Here is a 24,450-nt window from a genome sequence, read left to right as displayed (position 1 = left end):
GGGAACCGCTTCCATTGACGCCACCATCTGACCCAGCACCTGCATGAGGTGCCTGATGGAATGACGGCGGGGCCTCAACTGAGAGCGCACCGCCAGATGGAGGGACTGCTGTTTGACTAAGGGCAGCTTGACAAGTGCCGGCAGAGTCTCGAATTGCATCCCTAGGTACGTGAGTTCTTGGGTCGGGGTCAAAGTGGACTTGGGCAGATTGACAAGCCACCCGAATTGGACAAGAGTGGCAAGAGTGAGCGAGACACTCCGCTGACAGTCTGCGCTGGATGAAGCCTTGACAAGAAGGTCGTCCAGGTAAGGAATCCCTGCCAACCCCTGGAGGTGCAGAACCGCAACCACTGCTGCCATGACCTTGGTAAATACTCGAGGGGCCGTGGCTAACCCGAAGGGGAGAGCCACGAATTGGAAATGTTCCTCTCCGATTGCAAAACGTAGCCAACGCTGGTGTGAAACTGCAATTGGCACATGCAGATAGGCATCTCTGATGTCGATGGATGCCAGGAAATCTCCTTGGGTCATTGAGGCAATGACTGATCGCAGAGACTCCATGCGAAAGTGCCGCACCTGAACATGCTTGTTGAGAAGCTTGAGATCCAGGATGGGCCGGAAGGAACCGTCCTTCTTGGGGACTAGGAAGATATTTGAGTAAAAACCTCTGAACCGTTCCCTGGCGGGAACCGGTACAATTACTCCGCTGGCCTGCAAGGATGCCACGGCCTGAGAGAAGGCGGCGGCCTTGGAGCAGGGGGGAGTTGACAGAAAAAATCTGTTTGGCGGGCTGGAAGAGAACTCTATCTTGTAGCCGTGGGAGATGATATCCCGCACCCACTGATCGGAGACGTGTTGAAACCACACGTCGCCAAAGTGGGAGAGCCTGCCACCGACCAACGACGTTGCTGGCTCGGCCAGATAGTCAAGAGGAGGCTGCCTTGGTGGCAGCAGCTCCTGTGGACTTTTGTGGACGCGGCTTCTTGCGCCAGGAAGGCTTCTGGTCCTTGGCTGAGTTAGTGGACGAGTCCGAGGGCTTAGAGGACGACCAGTTAGAGGAAGGAAAGGAACGAAACCTCGACTGGTTCCTGCCCTGGACAGGTTTCCTGGTTTTAGTCTGCGGCAAGGAAGTACTCTTCCCGCCAGTAGCCTCCTTAATTATTTCATCCAGTTGTTCGCCGAACAGCCTGGACCCAGCAAATGGGAGCCCAGCAAGATACTTCTTTGAGGAAGCATCTGCCCTCCACTGTCGAAGCCACAAGATCCTGCGGATAGCGAGGGAATTAGCGGAGGCCACCGCAGTGCGGTGAGAGGCCTCCAGCATGGCAGACATGGCGTAGGCTGAAAAGGCTGAAGCCTGGGAAGTTAAGGCAACCAATTCAGGCATAGAGTCCCTAGCGAGGGAATGCATCTCCTCTAGGGAAGCAGAGATGGCTTTGAGAGCCCACACTGCTGCAAAGGATGGGGAGAACGAGGCCCCTGCCGCCTCATAGACAGACTTGGCCAGGAGGTCAACCTGGCGGTCAGTGGGATCCTTAAGTGAGGTGCCATCAGCCACAGATACAACTGTCCGGGCTGAGAGTCTAGACACCGGAGGGTCTACCTTTGGTGAGTGAGCCCACTCCTTGACCACCTCTGGTGGAAAAGGATAACGGTCGTCAGAACCACGCTTTGGAAAGCGTTTGTCAGGACAGGCTCTGGGCTTGGACACAGTGGCTTGAAAACTGGAGTGGTTAAAGAACACACTCCTTGTTCTCTTAGGCAAGGTAAACTGGTGCTTTTCTGCCAGAGAGGGTTGCTCCTCTGATGCTGGCGGATTGAGGTCCAGTACAGAATTAATGGACGCAATCAAGTCACTCACATCTGCGTCACCCTCAGTCAGATCAATGGGGCACATGGAGGTAGCGTCCGAGCCCCCAGTAAAGATATCCTCCTCGTCCCGCGGGTCGACTCGTGAATCGGAGGAAGGAGAGGGGTCCCTGCGTCTCCTCTTAGGAGGACGGGGTCTGGGAGCAGATGAAGAATCCTCTGTGAGCTCTGCGGAGCGAGCCGAAGCAGCAGAGGCGCCCTGAGAAGGGGGCTGATGCATGCTCAGCAGAGTCCGGGACAGCTGTCCCGTGGAGTCGGCGAAGGACTGGGAGATAGATTTAGAAAACATTTCTACCCAAGCCGGGGGTTCAGCCACCTGGGCCGGAGCAGCCGGAGGGACCACTGGGGAGACTCCAGGCTGAGGCACCACCATGTTAGAGCAGGCATCACAATGAGGATATGTACTCGGTTCAGCCAGTACGAGCTTACATGCAGTGCATATTGAGTACAGCCTTGCAGCCTTGCTCCTAGTGTGAGACATGCTGCTGAGGTGGAGGCTCTGCAGTAAATAATACACTCCTTCAGAATGACCCCCAGAGAGTGTATAACAAAGTCCACAACCAGAGGTTGTGGCTTACCAGACCGTTTTGTGTGCCCTCCGGATTCCACAGCTCGGACCCCCAGACAGGTTGCAGAGATGCAGCAGCCAACGCCGATCAGTGTGAGAACGCTGATAAAATGGCGCCGGAGTGAGGAGGGGGGGCGGGACCTAGCCCAAGAGCGGGAACCGGAGGGCCAAGGGGATATACAGGGGAGGGAAACATCTCCTCAGAGAGGAGTGTCCTACCCTGAGCTGAACGGCCGGTGGGGAGGCGCCGTACTGTCCCTCTGCATAACTGACATGCAGGGGCATTGAAAACGAAACTAGGCCGCAGCCGAAGCCGGGGCCTAAATTTTAGAATGCGGCCGGCGCTCAGGCACCCTCGGCGCGGTTCTCTGGTGAAAACCGGAGAACCGGCCGGAAATGTCACAAATAGTACAAAAACACACTCTCCCCAACATTAAAGTACAAGGGACCCCCCTAACGTCTCAATACTTAGCTTGTGAGACGCAGGGCCAGGTCCCTGAGGGATGAGTGCTCCGTCCGGCAGGGTCCTGAAAGGGCTGCGGATGGAGACCGGTCTCCTGCAAAGCAGTGAGAACCGTGCTGGCTCCCACTTCAAGCCAGAGCCCGAGGGATGGTGAAGGAGCGCGGCATGTAAGGCTCCAGCCTTGAAATCAACCTTAACAACACCGTCGACACAGTGGGGTGAGAAGGGACATGCCGGGAGTCCAGCTTGGACCCGCTTTTCTTCCAACTCTTTAAAATGAAATGAAAATCAGATGAGAATGCATGAATGTGGATGTGTGCCTCCTGAACACAAAGCATTCAACTGGCTATATTTGGTTATCCAGGGGGTGTATATGCTAGGAGGGAGGAGCTACACTTTTTAGTGTAGTACTTTGTGTGTCCTCCGGAGGCAGAAGCTATACACCCATGGTCTGGGTCTCCCATAAGGAACGATGAAGAAAACATAGTTTAGATGTTAGTAAACTATGTATGAAGGAAGAAAAACAGGGAAAGAAAAAAAGGGGGGGGAAAGGGAGAAAGAAGAGGAGAAAGAAAGAAGAATTGAAAAGTGAGAAGTAAGCTGAAAAGAACAGGAAAAAGAGTGGGAATGATTAGTATGATTATGTGGGATGATAGATGGGGTATGTGTTTAGAATATTAGTGTAAACTGTATATGTAGGGGAGCAAATTGAGGGCGTAATGAGGTGGTAATGGAAGGTATAGTACAACTAATGTGGAGTGATAAAACAAGATAGGTATAAATGGGCATGACAAGGCAATGTAGCTGTAAATAGATGCCGTTTGTATATAGAAATAGATATATGGAGTGGTTCAGTATAGGAACAGCCATAGAGGGTGTAAATATGTATATATACATGTGTGAATGTAAAAGGGGGCAGAAAAAAATTCAGAAAAACTGGCACATCTTAACACAGGGGTACCCGAACGTCCCTGAGTTTAAAGTCCCATTTCTACCATGCTACAAGAGACCACCCAATATCAAGGAAAAACTTATCAGGGCAGATGTGGGTCCCATTCTCAAAATTCCAAAAACAAAGATTTTTAGGCACACCAAGATTCGGGATTTTCCCTTGCCGGAATTGTCCCCAATGTAATAACGTCCAGAAAGGGGCCTGTTTCCACAATCCACACACTGGGAAAAGATATCCCGTACAGAATTATTTCACTTGTAAGTCTATGAATGTGATTTATATCATCAAGTGTCCCTGCGGCCTCCTATATGTGGGTGAGACCACCCAACATATAGGAGACCGCATATCCAAACACAAGTCCACTATCAGATGTGAGAATCTCCTTTTACCCATACCGTAACATTTTAAAAATGCCAGTCATTCAATTTCACAACTAAAATTCCAGGTGATTGATCATATTAACACCCCCAGGAGGGGTGGCGATATTGTCAAATTCCTCAATAAAAGAGAGTTATACTGGATCCATGAACTCAGCACTTTGGCCCCCAGGGGTCTAAATCCGGAATATGAACTGCAGTCCTTTCTGTGAACTTCATTTTCTCTAATAGAGTTTTGTTCATGACAACAACTTTGTATATGGCTATTTTCTAACTCATGTTTTCTCTTTTTTTTTCTAGAAAAAATATTGATCCCGTCTTGTGATGTCGATTGCCTTCATCCTTTTACTTTGAGCACCACCACCTTGGAGTCACAAGCTGCTGTAATACAGCCTCTACAAAATACCTGGATTCTTCTACAAGCCTCCTTTTGCTTGCACAGAAAGCCCAGAAGTCCCTATCACAGTATGGCTGCTCGCGTGCGCAGCCTTACACCATTCCCGGGCACCTTACCTGCATATCATCCATACAGAGGACAGCACGCATGCGCAGTTTGAGAGACTCACTCTCCAGCCACAGCAGGCTCCCTGCCCTAGATCACGCATGCGCGGCCTGACGTCATTTCAAGTACCACCCCCGTACCCCTAACACGCCTATTTAGTTCTGGGATTCCCGGCCACTGTCATGGCGGCTTCCATGCAGCAGTAGATACCGCGCTAATCACCCGACGCTGAACTCCACTCCACCTATGGTAAGTGTGACGCACTGGAATAGCCAGGTTGTCACGGGTAGTCCCATGCACACCCCGCCCCCCTCTTAAAAAGGTGACAGCAGCCAAACTACAAAACCTTGTCACCACCCTCCGGGTTTGATGTTCACACTATGGGGGCAGAGCCAGGCGGTTGGCTCCACTCACCGGGGAGCTCACAGGCCCTGAGGTGGGAAAAACTAGAGTGGAGCAGGTAAGATAAGAAAAGACCGCACTCCATCCGCTGTGCTGGAAGAACGTTTATTTCAAAAGGTGCATGAGTAAAAAGCTGGAGGCAATCTGTAAGCCGGCTCCTGAAGGGGGACGACGGCCGTTTCGCCTACAGATTAGGCTTCCACGGGTCCACTGGTGGAAGCCTAATCAGTAGGCGAAACGGCCGTCGTCCCCCTTCAGGAGCCGGCTTACAGGTTGCCTCCAGCTTTTTACTCATGCACCTTTTGAAATAAATGTTCTTCCAGCACAGCGGATGGAGTGCGGTCTTTTCTTATCTTACCTGCTCCCCTTGGATTCTTCATGCTGACGGGCACCCTCGCTCTGGATTGATCGCATCGGCACCCTTTCTCTGGACGCATGTGGTACCGCAGGTAACACGCGGTTGGTGCAGGACCACTGTTTGTTTCTTGTACTGCCCAAAACTAGAGTGGAGATGAGTCTTGACAGTGAAGTGGAGTGGAGTGAAGTTCAAGGGCAGACCTGTGCCTATGTCTGCCATAGTCTACACCAGGTGTCTGGGTTGGAGCCCAGTCACCTCTGGCAAGGAGGCAGACGTTGGTGGCCGCCTGCAGGAGCTGGGATTACAGCCGGTGGAACCGTAGGGACTGGGGACGGGCGGTGTCCCGCCGGTTCCGAACCGGGGAACCGATTGGAAACCAGAGCACCAGGAGGGGTACTCAGACCCAGTACGAGGCCCAGAAACAACCAGGCTGAGTCAAATCAACTGATTGAGGACTGGCCTTTAGGACCTATCCCACCTAAGACCCGAGTGAAGACAACAGCCCAACCATTAGGGTAAAGCCACCGCCCAGGCATAGAGACTAGAGGGGCCAGCATCTGCGGGCAAAGAGGGCTCTCCCGGTACATACCAAGCCGGGGAGCGGACAACCGTTGCTTAGGCATAGGAGTCAACGTTTTCTACATAAGTAAGGTGCAGGAGAAAGGCGGAAACCACCAACCTGATAAGGGGAAAACTGCAGCCGGCTGCGGGCACCGTTCACCATCCCGTTTGGTTTACCAGAGACTCCGGCATGTTTGTAATAGGGAGTACAATAGTGCCTTCGGGCCGCGCACCGCGCCGCACCACACCGACACGCCAGCATCATCCATTCCCCCGCCCCAGCCCCTTCCCTGGGGCCCCCGGGACTATCATCCCCCTACCCACGGAGGGGTCAACACCAAGCTGCGCAACACAGTCCCCGGGAGCCTAGTCAACGGCAGCGGTGGTGTCCATCTCATTCACCACAACCCGTGGGTGGCGTCACAAACTCAAATTCCCCCTACAAACAACCGCGGCTCCGGCAGTGGACCACTCCACCGAAGTCCCTACGTGTAGCGCCAACCCCCTTTCAGAGCGACGTGACCCCCGGGTCCATGAGGACCTCGAGCGACCCCACCGATGAGCACGGATCCGAGCGGCTCGGCAGCTGGCCGAGCCCCAGGGCGGTACATAAGCACACTGGCGCTAGTGATTCTATCACCCACTGCAGATAGCTCCTCCGTTCATGTGCCACCTCTCTCGCGTTTTTCCTCCTTGCTTCCTCTTAAGTCTCCTACTTCCTGATCTCTGCTAATTCACTACACATAACCTCTTCTATACATCATGTCTAATACATCTCCTACATTCACCTTTACATATACATATATACGATTCATCTCATACACATACCTCCATATTACTGATGCCTATATTTACACAACACCCATTCACATTTCCTATCATATTACAATTATTACATTTTAATCCCTTTTGTACATTATGCATCATCTCTATTTCTTCTTATTATTTTCTCCTCCCCTTTTACATTCACACATGTATATATACATATTTACACCCTCTATGGCTGTTCCTATACTGAACCACTCCATATATCTATCTATTTCTGTATACATACGTCCTCTATTTACATCTACATTTCCTTGTCATACCCATTTATACCTATCTTGTTTTATCACTCCACATTAGTTGTACTATACCTTCCATTACCACCTCATTACGCCCTCAATTTGCTCCCCTACATATACAGTTTACACTAATATTCTAAACACATACCCCATCTATCATCCCACATAATCATACTAATCATTCCCACTCTTTCCTGTTCCTTTCAGCTTAGGCTGCTTTCACACTACGTTTTTTTAACTTCTGTCATGAACGTTTTTTTAACGCAAAAACGGATCCAGTGCAAATGCGTTTTCATTTCAATGCATTTGCAATGGACTCGCGTTAACATGCGTTCACCTGCGTTTGCGTGCGTTATAGTAAGGATCCAGCGACTTGCAGTTTTTTAACTTTTTTCAAAAACGCTACTTGTAGCGTTTTTGAGCTGCGTCCAAATACTGCAAATTGCTGGATCCTGACTATACTGCATGCAAACGCATGTGAAAGCTGGCATGCTGATAGACAGGATCCTACTTGCTCTACTGAGCATGCCCAGAAACCAGCCTCGGGTGATCAGTCCCCTCTCTCCACCTCCCTCTCCCTCTCTCTCCACCTCCCTCACTCCCCCTCCCTCTCTCTCCACTCTCCCCCGCCTGAGAGCGGAGGACGCTCGTAACCAAGGTAAACATTGGGTAACCGCAGTCTTAGTTACCCGATGTTTATCTTGGTTACGTGTGCAGGGAGCAGGCAGCCCTGCTCCTAGCAGCTGCAGACGCTCGTAACCAATGTAAATATCGGGTATCCAAGCAAGTTACCCGATGTTTACCTTGGTTACGAGACTCCACAGCTGTCAGAAGCCGGCTCCCAGTCTTTCACGTTCAGGTCCCCTCACTCCCGATCACATGACTCCAATGCCCGCCCATAAACTTAAAGTGACAGGATCCTGCAAAATAATACATGCGTTTGCATGCGTTTTTTTGCTGTAAAAGCAGGATCCGCTTTTGCAGCAAAAAAAAAAAAAAAAACCCGTTCATGACGCATGTTAAAAAAACGTAGTGTGAAAGCAGCCTTACGTCTCACTTTTCAATTCTTCCTTTCTCCTCCTCTTTCTCCCTTCCCCCCCCTTTTTTTCTTTCCCCGTTTTTCTTCCTTCATACATAGTTTACTAACATCTACACTATGTTTTTTCTGTGAATCAAATATTGTTTAGTATATAAGAAATAAAGAGAATTTTGTTTACTTACCGTAAATTCTTTTTCTTATAGTTCCATATTGGGAGACCCAGACCATGGGTGTATAGCTTCTGCCTCCGGAGGACACACAAAGTACTACACTAAAAAGTGTAGCTCCTCCCTCCTAGCATATACACCCCCTGGAACCAAATATAGCCAGTTTAGTGCAAAAGCTGAAGGAGGACAGCCACCCACAAGTAGAAATAGAGCAAAAAACCGGAACAACCGGAGCCTCTGTCTACAACAACAGCCGGTGAAGAAGGGAATTTTGTTTACTTACCGTAAATTCCTTTTCTTCTAGCTCCAATTGGGAGACCCAGACAATTGGGTGTATAGCTATTGCCTCTGGAGGCCACACAAAGTATTACACTTAAAAGTGTAAGGCCCCTCCCCTTCTGGCTATACACCCCCAGTGGGATCACTGGCTCACCAGTTTTAGTGCCAAAGCAAGAAGGAGGAAAGCCAATAACTGGTTTAAAGACCAATTCAATCCGAGGAAACATCGGAGAACTGAACCATACCACATGAACAACATGTGTACCCGAAAAAACAGAAAAACCCCGAGAAAACAGGGCGGGTGCTGGGTCTCCCAATTGGAGCTAGAAGAAAAGGAATTTACGGTAAGTAAACAAAATTCCCTTCTTCTTTGTCGCTCCATTGGGAGACCCAGACAATTGGGATGTCCAAAAGCAATCCCTGGGTGGGTAAAAGAATACCTCATGATAGGGCCGTCAAACGGCCCTCTCCTACAGGTGGCCAACCGCCGCCTGAATGACTTATCTACCTAGGCTGGCGTCTGCCGAAGCGTAGGTATGCATCTGATAATGCTTGGTAAAAGTAAGTAGACTCGACCAGGTGGGTGCCTGACACACCTGCTGAGCCGTAGCCTGGTGCCGTAATGCCCAGGATGCACCCACGGCTCTGGTAGAATGGGCCTTCGGCCTTGAGAGAACCAGAAGCCCAGTAGAACTGTAGGTTTCAAGAATTGGTTCCTCGAGCCCCCGAGCAAGGGTGGATCTGGAAGCTTGCGACTGTTTACGCCGACCAGCGACAAGGACAAAGAGTGCATCCGGGTGGCGCAGGAGCGCCATGCGGGAAGTAGAACCTGAGTGCTCTCACCAGAACCAACAGATTGCAAATCTTTCTGAAATTGATGGACTGGACGAGGACACAAAGAAGGTGAGGTGATATCCTGATTGATATGAAAATGGGATACCACCTTAGGGAGAAATTCCGGAACCGGACGCAGAACTACCCTGTCCTGGTGAAGGACCAGGAAGGGAGTTTGTATGAGAGCGTTGCTAGCTCGGAAACTCTCCTAAGAGACGAGAACGTTACTAGAAGGCCACTTCCCGTGAAAAACGGGAAGGGAGACATCCTTCAAAGGCTCGAAAGGCGGCATCTGGAGAGCAATTAGAACCTTGTTCAGATCTCAGGGCTCTAACGGCCGCTTGTACGGAGTGCTGAGAAGACAAACTCCCCGTAGGAACGTGCGTACCTGAGGAAGTCGTCGTTTCTGAAAAAATACAGATAGCGCTGAGACTTGTCCCTAAAGGGAACTGAGCGACAACCCATTTTCCTACCTAGATTGCAGGAAGGAAGGAAACATAGACGATGCAACCGGCCAGGGAGAAACACCCTGCGCCGAGCACCGAGATAAGAACATCTTCCACGTCCTGTGGTCAATCTTGGCGGACGTTGGTATGCTAGCCTGTCTCATGGTGGCAACCACGTCCTGAGGTAATCCTGACGACACTAGGTTCCAGGACTCAATGCCACACCATCCGGTTGAGGGCCGTAGAATTCAACTGGAAGAATGGCCCTTGAGACAGCCAGTCTGATTGGTCTGGTAGTGCCCCCGGTTAGCCTACCGTGAGGCACCACAGAACCGAGTACCACAACATCCTCGGCCAATTTGTAGCGACGAGGATGGCGCGGCCGCAGTCGGTCTTGATCTAGCGCAGTACTCTGGGCAACAATGCCAGAGGTGGCACCTAAGGTAGCTGGAACTGCGACCAATGCTGAACTAAGGCGTTTGCCGCCAGAGCTCGATGATTGTGAAACCGTGCCATGAAGCTGGCACATTGTTGTTGTGCCGTGACGCCATTAGATCGACGTCCGGCCTCTGTCAGCGGCGCCAGATCTCCTGAAACCCGTCCGGGTGAGGAGACCATACTCTTTCGGCCCCACCTCAGCGACTTAGGAAGTCAGCTTCCTAGTTTCCACACTTGGGATGTGAATTGTGGATATGGTGGATGCCGTGTCTTCCACCCACATCAGAACCTGCCGGACTTCCTGGAAGGCTTGCCGGTTGCGCGTTCTTCCTTGGTGGTTGATGTATGCCACCGCTGTGGAGCTGTCCGACTGAAGTCGGATATGCTTGCTTTCCAGCCGCTGTTGGAAGGATTGTAGGGCAAGATACACTGCTCTGTGTTCAAGAACATTGATCTGAAGAGTGGACTCTTGCTGAGTCCACGTACCCTGAGCGCTGTAGTGGAGAAAAACTGCTCCCCACCCTGATAGACTCGCGTCTGTCGTAACTATCGCCCAGGACGGGGATAGGAAGGACCTTCTTTTTGACCAAGAGGTGAGAAGAAGCCACCACCGTAGAGATTCCTTGGCCGCCTGAGAAAGAACGACGACTCTGTTGAGGGACGTCGACTCCTCGTCCCATTGGCGGAGAATGTCCCATTGTAGTGGACGCAGTAAAACTGCGCGAAAGGAACTGCCTCCATTGCTACCATCTTACGTAGGAAGTGCATGAGGCGTCTCAATGTGTGCGACTGGTTCTTAAAGAAGAGCTTGCAGCCCGTAGTGAATGCTGTTTGTCTAGCGGCAGCTTCACTATCGCTGAGAGAGTAAGAAACTCTATGCCTAGATATGTTATCGATAGGGTCGGGGTCGGATCTGACTTTAAAAAGTTGATGATCCACCCAAAACTCTAGAGAGTCTCCAGCGCAACGTTCGGGCAGTGTTGGCATGTTTCCTAAGAGAGTGCCTTGACAAGTAGATCGTCTAAATACGGGACCACAGAGTGACCCTGAGAGTGCAGGACTGTGACTACTGCTGCCCTGACCTTGGCGAAGACCAGTTGGACTGTCGCTAGCCGGAAGGTAAAGCTACGAACAGAGGGTGTTCGTCTCCTATAACGAAGCGTAGAAACGCTAGTGCTCTGGATCAATCGGCACGTGTGGATAAGCATCCTTGATGCCTAATGATGCTAGGAAATATCCTTGGGACCTTGAGGCGATGACATGGCGGAGGGATTCCATCCGGAACCGCCTGGTGTCCACGAGCTTGCTGAGCATTTTTAGATCCAGAACGGGACGGAACGGCCCGTTGTTATAGGTACCGCAAAGAATTTGGGGTAAAAACCGTGACCTTGTTCCTGAAGAGGAACGGGGGTCATCACTCTTTCTGCCTATAGAGTGCACCCTGTTTGCAGAAGAGCAGCGGCCCGGCCGGGAGGTGGAGAAATTCTGAAGAATCGAGTTGGAGGACGAGAAGTGAGCTCTATCCTGTACCCGTGAGACAGAATGTCTCACACTCAATGGTCATTGACCTATGGCAGCTAAATATCGCCAAGGCGGGAGAGCCTGCTACCGACCGAGGCCGCAAGTCATGAGGAAGCCGCCTTGGAAGCGGGTTTTCAGACTGTCGCTTTTTTTGGGCGAGACTGAGCCCGCTAAGAATCTTAGCTCCTCTGATCCTTTTGAGTCCACATTGGACGAGGAAAAATGGGACCTGCCCGAGCCTCGAAAAGGCCGAAAACCCCGACTGCCTCTTGCTCTGTTGGGGTTTGTTGTGTCCGGGCTGAGGAAAGGATGAATCCTTACCCCTGGACTGTTTGATTGTTACATCCAACGCTCACCAAACAGTCGGTCAGCAGAAAAAGGCAACTGGTTAGGCAACCTTTTTTGGAAGCAGAATCTGCCTTCCATTCACTTAACGAGCAGACCAGGCTCTGCTTAAAAACACGGAGTAGCGGAGGCTACCGCCGCACGGTTCGCAGAGTCCAGGACAACCTGAATCGCGTAAGAAACAAATGCAGACATTTGAGAGGTTAAGGATGCCACCTGCGGCACAGATGTACGTGTAACCGTGTCAATCTGTGTAAGACAAGCTGAAATAGCTTGGAGTGCCCCAAGAGAGAGAATGCCGGAGCCAACGGTGCGCCGACAGCCTCATAGATGGCTTTCGACCAGAGATCCATCTGTCTGTCAGTGGCATCTTTGAGTTTGCAGTTCCATCTCCCACTGCAACTATGGATCTAGCTACAAGCCTGGAGATTGGAGGATGCCGCTCGGGACATTGGGTCCAGTCCTTGACCAAGTCAGGGGACAGGGATAACGTGTATCCTAAGCCGTTTGGAGAAGCGCATATCTGGATAAGCGTGGTGTTCCTGGACTGCCTCTCTGAAGGCAGAGTGGTCCAGAAAAATACGTGAAGCTGACTCCTCCACTGGAGGAGCTGTGAGAAATAACCCACATTCTATAGATGGACGCTATAAGATTATTTACTATGGCGTCACAATCAGGTGTATCCAGATTGAGAGCGGTCTCAGGATCAGAATCCTGAGCCGCTACTTCCGCCTCATTACACAGCGAGTCCTTCTGTTAGGACCCTGATGAAACCGAGGCCGCTCATAGCGAGCCCACTTAGGCTGTCTGGGACTGACGTCCGTGCAGAGCCGTGACTCTGGGATGCGTGTGACATTCCCGGAGCTGTTAGTTATTCACACTGAGGGGGGCCATGGATCAATGATTCAACAGTGCCCATATTGTGAGAGACATGTCCGGACTGCTAGGCTTCTAGTATCATAGCCATAGTCTCAGAAAAACTGTCAGTAAATACTGCAGACACCGTCCTCATCCCCTGGCCATTAGTGCATACAATGGGAGTCTATGTACCTGCCGGCCGTATAGCCGTACATGCTGTACCAGCTGTATAGAAAAACATGTGGTTCTGCACCTTTGTTTTACACAGAGAATATGCTGATAACTCCTCCGCATAATCCAGGAGGGTATATACAACGTGCGACCAAACAGTGCAATGTATATAGTACAAGCATATCTATAAGTGCACTTCTGCACTAGTGGGGTTAGCACCACAGGTGCTGCTTAACGCCTGTTACAGCGATTGTGTGACTATCAGAATGCCAGGGTCTTCCACACTTGTCTCTGTATCGTACAGAAACTGACACTAATGGCTGCCGGTGTCCTTGTAGAGAAGGAAGCCGTGGGCGTGCCTGAGAAAGTGCGGGAATCCGGATGCACAGTGCACACAGTGAGAGGGGTGGAGTATGCAAAACATACTCCAGCTCTCAGCTCTGCTCTATGCAGCGTCACGCCCCTACCCTGACTGTCAGGGCTGTGGGCGGTAACGAAGGGAGACTAGGCCCAGAAGCCGGGGACTCGAGTTAACAGCGCGGCCGCCGTAAAAGCGCGGGCCGCGCTGAAGTCCCCGGCGCACCACAAGTGCCAGCCGCGCCGCAGTTCCAGCGGCCGGCGCGACTGATTCATAGAAGTGGCCAGCGTCCCGCCCCTCTCCTTACTGGCAGGTCTGGGGGCGGGAACGAACGGAATCAGGCCGCTCGAACGGAAGCAGGCCGCAAAAGCCGGGGACTCTAGTTATCAGCGCGGCCGCCGTAAAAGCGCAGGCCGCGCTGAAGTCCCCGGCGCACTACAAGTGCCAGCCGCGCCGCAGTCCCAGCGGCCGGCGCGACCAATTCCCATAAGTGAGCCTGCTTCAGCAAAGCTGAATGAGGCCATGGCACAGGCGCCGCAGCGCTGATGTCCCCCGGCGCACTACAACACCCAGCATGCTGCGGTGTGAGCGCCAAATGCACGGGGACACAGAGTACCTTGAGGAAGCAGGGCCATGTCCCTGATGTACTCCGCTCCATCCAGCATCTTCTCCAGGGGCTGTAGATGGAGCACGGTCTCAGTGCCTGGAGACCGGTAAATCCCACTTCACCCAGAGCCCTGTAAAAAGGGATGGGGAAGGAATCAGCATGTGGGCTCCTGCCGCCGTACCCGCAATGGGTACCTCAACCTTACAAACACCTCCGACATACAGTGGGGTGAGAAGGGAGCATGCTGGGGACACTATATGTGTCCTCTTTTCTTCCATCCGACATAGTCAGCAGCTGCTGCTGACTAAAAAGTGGAGCTATGCGTGGATGTGTTGCCTCCTTCGCACAAAGCACAAAACTGGTGAGCCAGTGATCCCACTGGGGGTGTATAGCCAGAAGGGGAGGGGCCTTACACTTTTAAGTGTAATACTTTGTGTGGCCTCCAGAGGCAATAGCTATACACCCAATTGTCTGGGTCTCCCAATGGAGCGACAAAGAAAACACACGGAACAAGAAAACTGCCAACAGGCAACAGGGAGGGTGCTGGGTCTCCCATTACGGAACTATAAGAAAAAGAAATTACGTTAAGTAAACAAAATTCTCTTTTTCTTCATCGTTCCTTATGGGAGACCCAGACCATGGGACATCTCAAAGCAGTCCATGGGTGGGAATAAACAGAAAACTGAGAAGTAGGCGAAACCTTACTTCACAAATGGGCGACAGCCACCTGAAGGATGCGTCTGCCCAAGCTCGCATCTGCCGAAGCATGAGCATGCACTTGGTAGTGCTTCGAAAAGGTATGCAGACTAGACCAAGTGGCAGCCTGACAGACCTGCTGAGCCGTAGCCTGGTGCCAGAAAGCCCAAGAGGCACCGACAGCTCTGGTCGAGTGTGCCTTGATCCCCGGCGGGGGAGGCACCTGAGAACACTGGTAGGCATCGGAAATGGCCGACCTAATCCAACGAGCTAGGGTCGGCTTAGAAGCCGAAAGGCCCTTGCGCCGACCTGAGGTCAGCACAAAAAGAGAGGTGCACCGCCTAAGAGCAGCGGTGCGAGACACATAGATCCGGAGCGCCCGCACCAGATCCAGAGTATGCAACGCTTTTTCAAAGCGATGAACAGGAGCCGGACAAAAGGAAGGCAGGGAAATATCCTGGTTAAGGTGGAAAGGAGATACCACCTTAGGAAGAAAGTCCGGAGTCGGACGGAGAACCACCTTGTCCTGATGAAAAACCAAAAAAGTGACTCCGAAGAAAGAGCAGCCAAATCAGAGACTCTCCTGAGGGAGGTTATGGCCACTAGAAAGACCACTTTCTGTGAAAGACGAGACAAAGAAACCTCCCTAAGTGGCTCAAAAGGGGGTTTCTGCAAGGCCGTGAGGACCAGATTAAGGTCCCAGGGATCCAAAGGCCGCCGGTAAGGCGGAATGATGTGAGATGCGCCCTGCATGAAGGTGCGCATCTGAGCCAGTCGGGCGATACGCCGCTGGAACAATACTGACAGAGCCGAGACCTGACCCTTGAGGGAAGGGAGGGATAGTCCTAGCTGCAGACCGGACTGTAAAAAGGACAGAAGGGTCGGCAGGGAAAAAGGCCAAGGAGCATGGCCGGAAGAGCGACACCAGGACAGGAAGATTCTCCAGGTCCTGTGATATATCATGGACAGAGGAAGACTTCCGAGCCCGAGTCATAGTGGAGATGACTTCAGGAGGGATACCAGAAGTCGTCAAGATCCAGGACTCAAGAGCCATGCCGTCAATCTGAGAGCCGCAGAATTCTGACGGAAAAAAGGACCTTGTGAGAGAAGGTCTGGACGGTCCGGAAGATGCCACGGCACCTCTACGGACAGGTGGAGCAGGTCTGGATACCAAGCTCGCCTGGGCCAGTCTGGAGCAATGAGGATGACCCGACGGCCCTCCATTCTGATCTTGCGCAGGACTCTGGGCAAGAGAGCTAGAGGGGGAAACACTTAAGACAGACGAAACTGGGACCAATCCTGAACCAGCGCGTCCGCTGCAAAGGCCTGAGGATCGTGGGAGCGAGCCACGTAAACCGGAACCTTGTTGTTGTGCCGGGATGCCATTAGATCCACTTCCGGAGTGCCCCACTTGCGGCAGATTGTCCGAAACACTGCCGGATGCAGAGCCCACTCGCCGCTGTCCACGGTCTGACGGCTGAGATAATCTGCCTCCCAGTTTTCCACGCCTGGGATGTGGACTGCGGATATGGTGGACTTGGAGTCCTCCGTCCACTGAAGGATGCGTTGAAGCCCCAACATTGCCAGGCGGCTGCGTGTCCCGCCCTGGTGATTGATGTAGGCAACTGCTGTTGCGTTGTCTGACTGGACTCGAATGTGCTTGCCCACCAACAGATGGTGAAAGGCTAAAAGAGCTAGAAGCACAGCTCTGATTTCCAGCACATTGATCGAGAGGGCTGATTCGGACTGAGTCCAAGTGCCCTGCGCTCTGTGGTGGAGATATACTGCTCCCCAGCCGATTAGACTGGCATCCGTGGTGAGGATCATCCAGGACAGGGCCAGGAAGGAACGTCCCTGAGACAGAGAGAGGGGCCAAAGCCACCACTGAAGGGAGCCCCTGGTCTGTGGCGACAGAGCCACCAACCTGTGCAAGGAGTAAGTCCGCTTGTCCCAACAGCGGAGAATGTCCAGCTGCAGGGGACGCAGATGGAACTGGGCAAAGGGAACCACTTCCATTGAAGCCACCATCTGACCCAGCACCTGCATTAGGTGCCTGATGGAGTGACGGCGAGACCTCAGTAAAGAGCGCACCGCCAGATGGAGGGACTGCTGTTTGACTAAGGGCAGCTTTACAAGTGCCGGCAAAGTCTCGAACTGCATCCCTAAGTACGTGAGACTCTGGGTCGGAGTCAGAGTGGAATTGGGTAGATTGACAAGCCACCCGAACTGGACTAGAGTGGCGAGAGTGAGCGAGACACTCCGCTGACAGTCTGCACTGGATGAAGCCTTGACTAGAAGGTCGTCCAGGTAAGGAATCACTGCCAAACCCTGGAGGTGCAGAACCGCAACCACTGCTGCCATGACCTTGGTGAATACTCGAGGGGCCGTGGCTAACCCGAAGGGGAGAGCCACGAATTGGAAATGTTCCTCTCCGATTGCAAAATGTAGCCAACGCTGGTGTGAAACTGCAATTGGCACATGCAGATAGGCATCTCTGATGTCGATGGATGCTAGGAAATCTCCTTGGGTCATTGAGGCAATGACTGATCGCAGAGACTCCATGCGAAAATGCCGCACCTGAACATGCTTGTTGAGAAGCTTGAGATCCAGAATGGGCCGGAAGGAACCGTCCTTTTTGGGGACTAGGAAGAGGTTTGAGTAGAAACCTCTGAACCGTTCCCGGGCGGGAACCGGTACAATTACTCCATTGGCCTGCAAGGATGCCACGGCCTGCGAGAAGGCGGCGGCCTTGGAGCAGGGGGGAGTGGACAGAAAAAATCTGTTTGGCGGGCTGGAAGAAAATTCTATCCTGTAGCCGTGGGAGATGATATCCCGCACCCACTGATCGGAGACGTGTTGAAACCACACGTCGCCAAAGTGGGAGAGCCTGCCACCGACCAAGGACGTTGCTGGCGCGGCCAGATAGTCAAGAGGAGGCTGCCCTAGTGGCAGCGGCTCCTGCGGACTTCTGAGGACGCGGCTTCGTGCGCCAGCTGGGTTTTCGGTCCTTGGCTGAGTTAGTGGACGAGGCCGAGGGCTTAGAGGATGACCAGTTGGAGGAACGAAAGGAACGAAACCTCGACTGGTTCCTGCCCTGGACAGGTTTCCTGGTTTTAGTTTGTGGCAAGGAAGTACTCTTCCCGCCAGTAGCTTCCTTAATGATTTCATCCAGTTGTTCGCCGAACAGCCGGGACCCAGCAAATGGGAGCCCAGCAAGGTACTTCTTGGAAGAAGCGTCTGCTTTCCACTCTCGCAGCTACAAGATCCTGCGTATAGCGAGGGAATTAGCCGAAACCACCGCCGTGCGGTGAGAAGCCTCCAGAATGGCAGACATGGCATAGGATGAAAAGGCTGAAGCCTGGGAAGTTAAGGCAACCATTTCGGGCATAGAGTCTCTGGTGAGGGAATGCATCTCCTCCAGAGAGGCAGAGACGGCTTTAAGAGCCCATACTGCTGCAAAAGACGGGGAGAACGAGGCCCCTGCCGCTTCATATACAGATTTGGCCAGAAGGTCAACCTGGCGGTCAGTGGAATCCTTAAGAGAGGTTCCATCAGCCACTGACACAACAGTCCGGGCTGAGAGTCTAGACACCGGAGGGTCTACCTTCGGTGAATGAGCCCACTCCTTGACCACCTCTGGTGGAAAGGGAAAACGGTCATCAGAACTACGCTTTGGAAGCGTTTGTCAGGACAGGCCCTGGGCTTGGTCACAGTGTCCTGAAAACTGAAGTGGTTAAAGAACACACTCCTTGCTCTCTTAGGTGATGTAAACTGGTGCTTTTCTACCAGAGAGGGTTGTTCCTCCGATACTGGTGGATTGAGGTCCAGTACAGAATTAATGGACGCAATCAAATCACTAACATCTGCATCACCTTCGGTCAGATCAATGGGGCACATGGAGGTAGCGTCCGAGCCCACAGTAAAGGCATCCTCCTCGTCCTGTGATTCAGCTCGTGAATCAGAGCCGCGGGACGAGGAAGGAGAGGAGCCCCTGCATCTCCGTTTAGGAGGACGGGGTCTGAGCTCTGTGAGCTCTGCTGAGCGAGCCGTAGCAGCAGAGGCGCCCTGAGAAGGGGGCTGATGCATGCTCAGCAGAGTCCGGGACAACTGTCCCATGGAGTCGGCAAAGGACTGGGAGATAGACTTAGAGAAGGATTCTACCCAAGCCGGGGGTTCAGCCACCGGAGCCGAAGCAGCCGGAGGGACCACTGGGAGTGAGACTCCAGGCTGAGGCACCACCATGTTAGAGCAGGCATCACAATGTGGATATGTGCTCGGTTCAGGCAGTACGAGCTTACATGCAGTGCATATTGAGTACAGCCTTGCTCCTTGTGTGAGACATGCTGCTGAAGTGGGGGTTCTGAGTAGAATGGCCCCCAGAGAGTATATAACTAGGTCCACAACCGGAGGTTGTGGCTTACCCGACCGTTTGTGTGCCCTCCAGATCCCACAGACCGGACCCCCAGAGAAATGCTGCAGGCAGCTCCAATCAGTGTGAGAACGCTGATAAAATGGCGCCGGAGCGAGGAGAGGGGGCGGGGCCTATTCAAAGAGCGGGATCCGGAGGGCAAAGGAGGTATACAGGGGAGGGAATCTTTCCTCAGAGAGGAGTGTCCCTTCCCTGTGCTGAACAGCCGCTGGGCGGAGCCGCACTGTCCCTCTGCATGATTGGCATGCAGGGGCAGTGAAAATGAAAGTAGGCCTCAAACGAAGCCGGGGCCTAAATTTAACAATGCGGCCGGCGCGCAGGCACCATCGGCGCGGTTCTCCGGTGAAAACCAGAGAACCGGCCGGAAAGTCAGCATAGTTACACAGCACACTCTCCCCAACAATAAAGTACAAGGGACCCCCTGATAACCACGTCTCAGATACTTAGCTTGAGAGACGCAGGGCCAGGTCCCTGAGGGATGAGTGCTCCGTCCGGCAGGATCCAAAAGGGGCTGCGGATGGAGACCGGTCTCCTGCAAGGCAGTGAGAACCGTGCTGGCTCCCACTTCAAGCCAGAGCCCGAGGGGATGGTGAAGGAGCGCGGCATGAAGGGCTCCAGCCCTGAAATCAACCTTAACAGCACCGCCGACACAGTGGGGTGAGAAGGGACATGCCGGGAGTCCAGGCTTGGACCCGCTTTTCTTCAAAAACTTTCCAAAAATCAAAATCAGATGAGAATGCATGTGTGGATGTGTGCCTCCTGAACACAAAGCATTGAACTGGCTATATTTGGTTCCAGGGGGTGTATATGCTAGGAGGGAGGAGCTACACTTTTTAGTGTAGTACTTTGTGTATCCTCCGGAGGCAGAAGCTATACACCCATGGTCTGGCTCTCCCATAAGGAACGATGAAGAAATTATTATTAATATTATTATTTTTCTTCACAGTTTTTCACTTTTTGGAAAATTCCTTTATATTGTATACAAATTGTATTTACATTTTTGTTTTGTATATTCAAATCATGGATTGATCTTTGTGTTATCTTGGTATTCAGTGCTACTGAGGAAGGTCCATATTGGACAGAAAACGGTCTATTATGCACATTAAATAAATACAGATTGCAGCCAATTTTGGGAGTGCCTTGTATTCTTCTTATACTGAAACAAAGCATGATCCCCACCCTTTGGAAACTGGGTCAAAGGGCAATATTCCCCCATGATAAAAACCCTAAACACACCTGCTTGAAAATAAATGGTGGCAACACAAAAGATTCAAACTTTGGGCACAATTTGGAAAGTTTCACTTGGGGGGGGGTGTACTCACTTTTATTGCTAGTAGTTTTGACATTAATAGCTGTTTCCTGAATTATAGAGGGCACACCAAATTACACAGTTACACAAGCTGACTATTTTACATTGTATCACAGTGTCATATCTTCAGTATTCCACAAAAAGATATAATCAAATATTTACAAAAATGTGAAGGGGTGTGCGCGCACACAAAAAAACACACACACACACACACACACACACACACACACACACACACACACACACACACACACACACTGAAGCACAAACTACACTTTGAAAAGAGACGGCACATCCACCAAATGAAAAAAAAAAATGTGTAAAAAAGCAATATGGGCATAGGCAGAAAGCTGTGGTCGGGGCAGAGTTTTACAAAGCTCATGAATATGGAGCATTGCAGCAGATTTACTTGTCCTCTAGTGATAATGTTCTGATGGTAAATAAACATGATTTTATTAAAACTACAGAAGCTCAGTAAGTGAGACATTACTGTAATCAGGGGCACTCTCTACAATTTGCTGCTCTCAGATTAGGTATTAAAAACTGGTTACAGATATAGTGTGTCCACCCATATCCTGTCCACCGCCATTAACTTGAGAACGGCGGCAGCTATAGGCATAGAAGTGGTGTCTAGGTATAGTAAAGTAGCCAAGCGCTACGCAATGAAACCACCTATAGCGCCACCTGGTGGAAAACAACGGAGTTAGTATTTTTATCTCAAAAACGGAACGAGATAGAGAAAAAAAGGGAATTACAAAGATGCAGGGCATCATCAATTCAATACGGATCGCCACCTTGCATACAGAAATGCTATGAGTAGAACGTGTAAAACTCACAAGGCTGCGAATGTGAAGCGATACCTCATGGAGACCATCCTACAAGTCATTGGGTATGGTGGCTGCGTGGAGTGGCCTCCACGCTCAGCTGACCCCATTGGACTTCTTTTTGTGAGGTCACATCAAACAGTAGGTGTATGCGACCCCTCCACCAACATTGCAGGACCTACGACGACATATCACAGATGCTTGTGCAAACGTGTCACCTACCATATTGCACAATGTGCAGCAACATACAGTATGCTGTCCAGAGTCCACATGTGCATTGCAGCTGACGGTGGCCACTGTGAGCATCAAAGTTAAATGAGCGCCATATGTGTGACCAGCATTCAATGTTTTGAAGAGGTCATGGGTTTCATATCATAGCATTTCTGTATGCAAGGTGTCGATTCGTATTGAATTGAAGATGCCCTACAACTTTGTATTTTACTTTTTTTCTCTATCTCGTTTCGTTTTAGAGATAAAAATGCTAACGCCGTTGTTTTCCACCAGGTGGCGCTATATGTGGTTTCATAGCGTAGCGCATGGCTACTTTACTATCCCTAGACACCACGTCTATGCCTCTAGCTTCCGCCGTTCTCAAGTTAATGGCGGTGGACAAAATATGGGTGGACACACTGTATAGTACTGTATATATAATAATGGTTACCACTCACCTTAACAATGTCCTCAATACACTGTGACAAAACAGATTCAGACAGTAGCGTTTCTCCAGCGACTGGAGACTTCTCTGAAAAGTGGTTAAAGACAGGACAACTTTATATTCTGACATACCACAGCATATTCAATTACTCACTTAAACAATTCATCTACTTAGCCAACCCCTCTCCATGTGCTGAATTAGGGCATTTGGGCATAATAGAGACACACTGTTTGGGGCCTCAATATATCATCAAGAAGAGGGAGTTAGTAAAAAAAAAAATCTCCATGTATACAAGAACAGCTGTCAATCAAATCACTCATCTTGGTCATGGGAATCAAGAAACAAGATATTTTTTTAGTGATCCTCAAAGACTAGCAAAAGACATTTTAGGCTATGTGCGCACTAGAAAAGTGATTTTTCTCAAGAAAATTTCTTGAGAAACTTCTGGGAGTTGAAGATATCCGCACCTGCGGAAAAATCCGCGGGAAAAACGCATGCGGATTTGCCGCGGATTTACCGCAGGTTGGCCCCTGCGGTTTTGCAATAAATAATATAGATAAATCGATAGACAGATAATGGATAGAGGGAAAGATAGATAGATTAATAGATAGATAGATAGATGAGAAAGACCTATATAATGTCCCACCCCCCTGCATTTTCTAAGCTGGCACCCTTTAGTGACTTTCATGTGGCACTAAAGGGTGCCATTCCTTGTATTTAGCCATAAAATGAATAATTAAAAAAAAAAAAAAACGACGTGAGATCCCCCCCATCTTTTGTAGCCAGCTAGGGTAAAGCAGACGGCTGCAACCTGCAGACCACAGCTGGCAGCTTCACCTTGGCTGGTAATCTAAAACAGAAGGCACCCCACGCTGTTATTTTACATTAAATAAATAATTTAAAACAAAAAACGTGAGGTCCCCCCCAAATTGCATCACCAGCTGAGGTAAAGCGGACAGCTGTGGTCTGGTATTCTCAGACTAGGGAGGTCCACTGTTATTGGACACTCCCCAGCCTAAAAATAGCAGGCCGCAGCTGCCCCAGAATAGGCGCATCCATTAGACGTGCCAATCCTGGCGCTTCGCCCCAACTCATCCCGTTGCCCTGGTGCGTTGACAAATGAGGTAATAATTGGGGTTGATGCCAGATGTGTAATGTCACCTGGCATCAAGCCCTGGGATTGGTGAGGTCAGGCGTCTATCAGATACCCGACATCACCAACCCAGTCAGTAAGAAATAAAAAATAGACAACAAAAAAGTTTTATTTGAAAAAACAATCCCCAAAACATTCCCTCTTTCACCAATTTAGTGAAAAGAACAATCAATTCCACGTCCGGCGTAATCCAATAAGGGAAGGGGGGGGGGGGGGGTCCCACGGCGATCCATACCATAGTCGCTGTCTCAGTCAATGAAGAACAGAATGTTCCCCATTGGCTGGGAGAGCAATGCAGTGACCTGAGCTAACATCAATAGCCCAGGTCACTGCATGGGATGCCGAGCGCTGCTGCCAGGAGGATAGATGAGATCATTACCTGCTGTTATCTTCTCCTGTACTGCTGACGTCAGCGCTGTCACTGACTTCTATGCCCGCCGCGTTGTCAGAAGTATTGCGAGAGCCCGTGACGTCACCGCTAGTGACAGTCTCGGGCCACTCGCGAGACGGGCATAGACAGCAGTGACCGCGGTGACGTCAGGAGGCAGGAGATCGTCACAGCAGGTAATGATCTCACCTCTTGACAGCAGCGATCGTCATCCCCGCGGCTGCCAGCACTGCAGGGTGTCAGTGTCTGCCTGCGCTGCCGCGTGACAGGCTGCTGACACTGCGGGCAGACACTGACACCCTGCAGCGCAGGCAGCCGCGAGGCTGGAGCGGGACACAGACTGCACGGGCACCCGCCGGACGTCACACGGAAGTGCTTCAGTGCGGCGTCCAGGGAGTGTGACGTCTGTGTTTACTCTGCTCCGCTTCCTCTTCCTGGCATAATGACATTGCTTCCTGCAAAACCGCAGGCAGCGATGAGCATTACCGCAGGTAAATCGCAGCTATACCAGGGGTATACCGCACATCATTTGCTACCTGCGGTATATCCCCGGAATTTCGCGATTACATTACAGTGAATGGAGTAAAATTCCGGGGGTATTCCGCAGGTACCTGTGGAAAATAATGGACATGCTCATTTTCTCAAGAAATTTTCCCAAGAAATTCTTCTCAAGGAAATTTCTTGAGAAAAATCCGCAGTGTGCGCACAGCTATTTTTTTTTCACATAGGATTTGCTGGGAAATGTCTGCACAAAGATTGCAGACATTTCTCAAGAAATTTCCGCGGCAAATCCACAGGTAAATTTGCGGGGAAAACG

At 51.1% G+C, this 24,450-nt stretch overlaps 1 protein-coding gene across 2 annotated transcripts in view; it reads right to left on the bottom strand.

The window, feature by feature from the left end:
- The window catches only part of TANGO6 (transport and golgi organization 6 homolog), a 99,732-nt gene that overhangs the window by 43,579 nt on the left and 31,703 nt on the right, over positions 1 to 24,450 (bottom strand). For both annotated transcript variants that reach the window (XM_075335993.1, XM_075335994.1), the window contains exon 7: positions 22,106 to 22,179. In XM_075335993.1, coding sequence (XP_075192108.1) covers positions 22,106 to 22,179 — 74 coding nt within the window. The remainder of the gene's footprint in view (positions 1 to 22,105; positions 22,180 to 24,450) is intronic.

Source organism: Anomaloglossus baeobatrachus, chromosome 2 (genome assembly GCF_048569485.1).
Source record: "Anomaloglossus baeobatrachus isolate aAnoBae1 chromosome 2, aAnoBae1.hap1, whole genome shotgun sequence".
Classification (NCBI taxonomy): Eukaryota; Metazoa; Chordata; class Amphibia; order Anura; family Aromobatidae; genus Anomaloglossus; species Anomaloglossus baeobatrachus.
The sequence above is the reverse complement of the archived record's forward strand: the minus strand, read 5'-3'. Positions and strand labels throughout refer to the sequence as shown.